The sequence below is a fragment of the Anoplophora glabripennis genome, unplaced genomic scaffold (assembly GCF_000390285.2).
Source record: "Anoplophora glabripennis isolate ALB-LARVAE unplaced genomic scaffold, Agla_2.0 scaffold677, whole genome shotgun sequence".
Taxonomy (NCBI): domain Eukaryota; kingdom Metazoa; phylum Arthropoda; class Insecta; order Coleoptera; family Cerambycidae; genus Anoplophora; species Anoplophora glabripennis.
In genome coordinates this window covers 149,492-152,698 of record NW_019416788.1, presented here as the reverse complement: position 1 = coordinate 152,698, position 3,207 = coordinate 149,492, and the positions used below count along the sequence as shown (strand labels likewise).

At 39.9% G+C, this 3,207-nt stretch overlaps 1 protein-coding gene across 1 annotated transcript; it reads right to left on the bottom strand.

Moving 5' to 3' along the window:
- Nucleotides 1-2,392: 2,392 nt before the first annotated feature.
- LOC108910734 lies at nt 2,393-2,845 on the bottom strand. Its single transcript, XM_018715435.1, has one exon. It carries the CDS (start codon nt 2,843-2,845, stop codon nt 2,393-2,395), a length of 453 nt encoding a protein of 150 aa, XP_018570951.1.
- Nucleotides 2,846-3,207: the final 362 nt, after the last annotated feature.

Sequence of the window (3,207 nt, the reverse complement as noted above, 5' to 3'; positions counted from 1 at the left end):
ATGGTTGCATTCGATAGAAAATGTCAAGACGAGCAATTAGAGACATTACACGAGGTACTACAGACGCTTAGAAGACGAGAAAATCTATTTTTAATTTTTAAGCGCTTATTGACTAAATTTTCACACAAATTTTATATTTTTATATAATTGGGTTGTGGTGGATGGGGAGTCTTGGAGGATCGCAACCTCCAGTGTCTCCGTTTTCGCGACCGATTTATTAATCATTAACGACGGTGTTGATTGAATTGTGTTGGGTCAACCGTTGATCACGCATTCGCTAAGCCCCCGCACATACGGCTTCCACTTCGCGCAATCTTTCGCGAAGGGTCTCCATTTCGTGTTGGTGTATTGCGACTTCGCCATTGATTGTTGTCAGTCTCTCGCTATTCTCCCTTTTCCACTGTTTCAACATTTCGAACTCGAACATGTGTCCTTTAGGTCTTCGACCACGTTGCTGTCCGCCGTGATAGCGTCTATGGTGATGGCGTCTTCTCTCTGAGGCTGATTATCGCCCGCTCATTTGCGTCTCGGCTCTGCTCGTTTGCGTCTCGGCTCGGCCGGTACGTGAACTTGCGCTGTGGTGGTAATCAGCGTTATGGAGGGCTCCGGATATTCTATTCCAGAATGCGCCTCTCTCGTCGACAATGTAGGCGCCCGCCGCCGCCGCCATATTGGCATGCTCGCCTTCCCTCGTCGACGTGAGAACCGCCATCTTGGAACGTGCCTTCCCCTGAGAATTTTCCACCACTTGGACTTGGCTTCGGTGGTTGACCTCGTCCTCGTCGTGATTGCTGCTCATGGGAGACAGCAATTTCCGTCGGCTGCCACCGCCGCTTCTCTCCTAGTCCCGGGGTTCGTCGTAGTAGTTTTCGGCCTTTTGGCCACCGGCACCAGGGCGATTTCTGTACCCTGGGGGAGACGCACGTTCGGTGGTACCTCTGAAACCGCCGGTTGCAGCCACTGACGCTGCAATATCCGCAGGACGGGCATCATTACTGGCAACGGCTGGGGTTCGCGTATTGCCGGCCTCTTGCCGCCACGTTGTTTCCTACCACGCTTCAATCCCATTATCGTTAATGCTCAAGAATTAACGCAACACAATCAACCACGAAACGTAAACGAAAAAACGATATAAAGTAAAATAGTATAGTGTTAACGAGACCCATGCGTCTGTTATTTTGAAACCAGTCTTTCAAATCTACACTGTGTATTTGAGACACACAATTATAACTTTTTCCAGTTCCAGGCAATTTCTCACTTTCGTTTTAATGGCAGTCGTAGATAAGAAACTTAACTCGCATAAATACGATGTTACGAATGGAACCAAGTATTTGATAGCTTCATTCGTCAACTGAGGGTATTCCTGCATCCTTTTGGTCCAAAATTCGTCCGGGTTCTGGGAAAAGAATTGGAACTTCAACATTCCATCACATGATATTTCAATAAGTTATCTTTCATGTTGTTTGGTATTTTAATATGTTGAATAGAATTAGTTATAAACGGAATCAGTATCCATCTGTATCTGTCGTAATTATTTTGAATTTCTTCGGGGAAATAGTCACAGAGCTGTCGTTTTAAATTGAGCAAAGCAACTTGCATGCCTGCGAAAACTGGTTCACAATTTATAGCACTATAATTGGATGCATCTTTCATAATTTCCTGAATGCACTGAAATGAATCGAGCTGCTTTTTGCCAAGTCGACCATAAATCAATTTTTCTTATAAATCTGTAGCTATCGCTATTAACACGTTGACCGCCAGACGTAGAGATGAATGGGGCCACGACAAGATGCTTCATGACCGCCGGCGACCAAGATATCAAATCATTGTGACGCCATATGTATCGCGGGCGGTCAAAGTGTCGTGGGATGTATCGCGGATTTTTTTTTGGTGAAAAAAACAATCTTGGAAATAAAGATATGTTTATTTGGATTCAAAAAAGACTGCCCTTACATTTACATCAAATAACTATATTTTACTCCTGGAATGTTTATCAAAACATTCAACACAAACAAAAGGTTTGTGATGACAACCAGCGCAAAAAGTGTTAACTTTCTTTGTTCTTTGAGCGGCTTCTTTACTTCCAAATTGTGACGATAATTTATCATAACATTCGGTACATCGTTTTCTTATTTTCCTGTTTCTTTTGCACCTTTCAGATGAGTGTTCCAAAAAATGATGATTCTTTTTTATTCTCTTTGGCAAAGAATTTTTTGGGATATTTTCTTCATTATCGGTTAGATTTTCATTATCCTGTTCACTAAATAGTAAATGATTAAATAATTTTTCTCGAAATTTTGTAATTTTCATATTGGAGTTTTCTTTATTGGCTGTTTTAAATAATATAAATGCATTAACTACTGTCGTACCAAACAATAATTCAGTAGCTAATTTATCTAATGGACTTCCGCATTGGTGAGGAATAACTGGAAAGCTGGTCGGACAGATCAATTCCAGCTTTACCAGCGTTATAGTTTATAATAAACTTGGGCTTTTTTATATCTTCTTGTTTCCTATTCTTTTTACCAGTATTTACAATTTCCAACGTATGATGTGTTGAAAGGACTAATACGTCCCTTTTGTCGTCTCGCCATTTAGCCACCACAATGCCATCTTTGTTTTCCTGGCCAATGACTTCTCCTCTTGATAGTTTTGCAGTGACAATATCTTTTGGTAAATATTTTCTGCTTTTCCTTAATGTACCAATATTGTGTGTTTTACGTTTCAATAGTTGATTCGCTAGAGGAATATGCGTGTAGAAATTATCAGTTCTTCCTGAATCTAGATAATCTTCACATAGTTTCAGAACAACATGTGTTGATAAATTATTTTCACCTTTGTCCATTTTGCCTTCGTATACCATCAATGAATGAGTATAGCCATTAGTGACACACATTTTGAATAACTTTATACCATATTTGTGCTTTTTTAACGGTAAATATTGCTTAAATTTTAATCTGCCCCGAAAAGGAACCATACTTTCATCTACCGCAATTTTTTTGTCTGGATTCATGCATTGTTTGTATTTATTTTGCAGCAAGTCTACTAAATTTCTAATTTAAAAAATTCTATCGCTACCGTCTGCCAACGCATTATTCTAAAAATGACAAAAACGTAGTAAAAGTTCAAGTCTATTTCTAAACATACAGTTGGGTGCAATCTCATTTTTGTACTTCCTATCTTTACTCCAGTAGCATTCTATAGATG

Bases quoted from the DNA above. Each gene is read 5' to 3' on its own strand.
- LOC108910734 (XM_018715435.1), bottom strand. From the start codon at position 2,845: ATGGACAAAGGTGAAAATAATTTATCAACACATGTTGTTCTGAAACTA.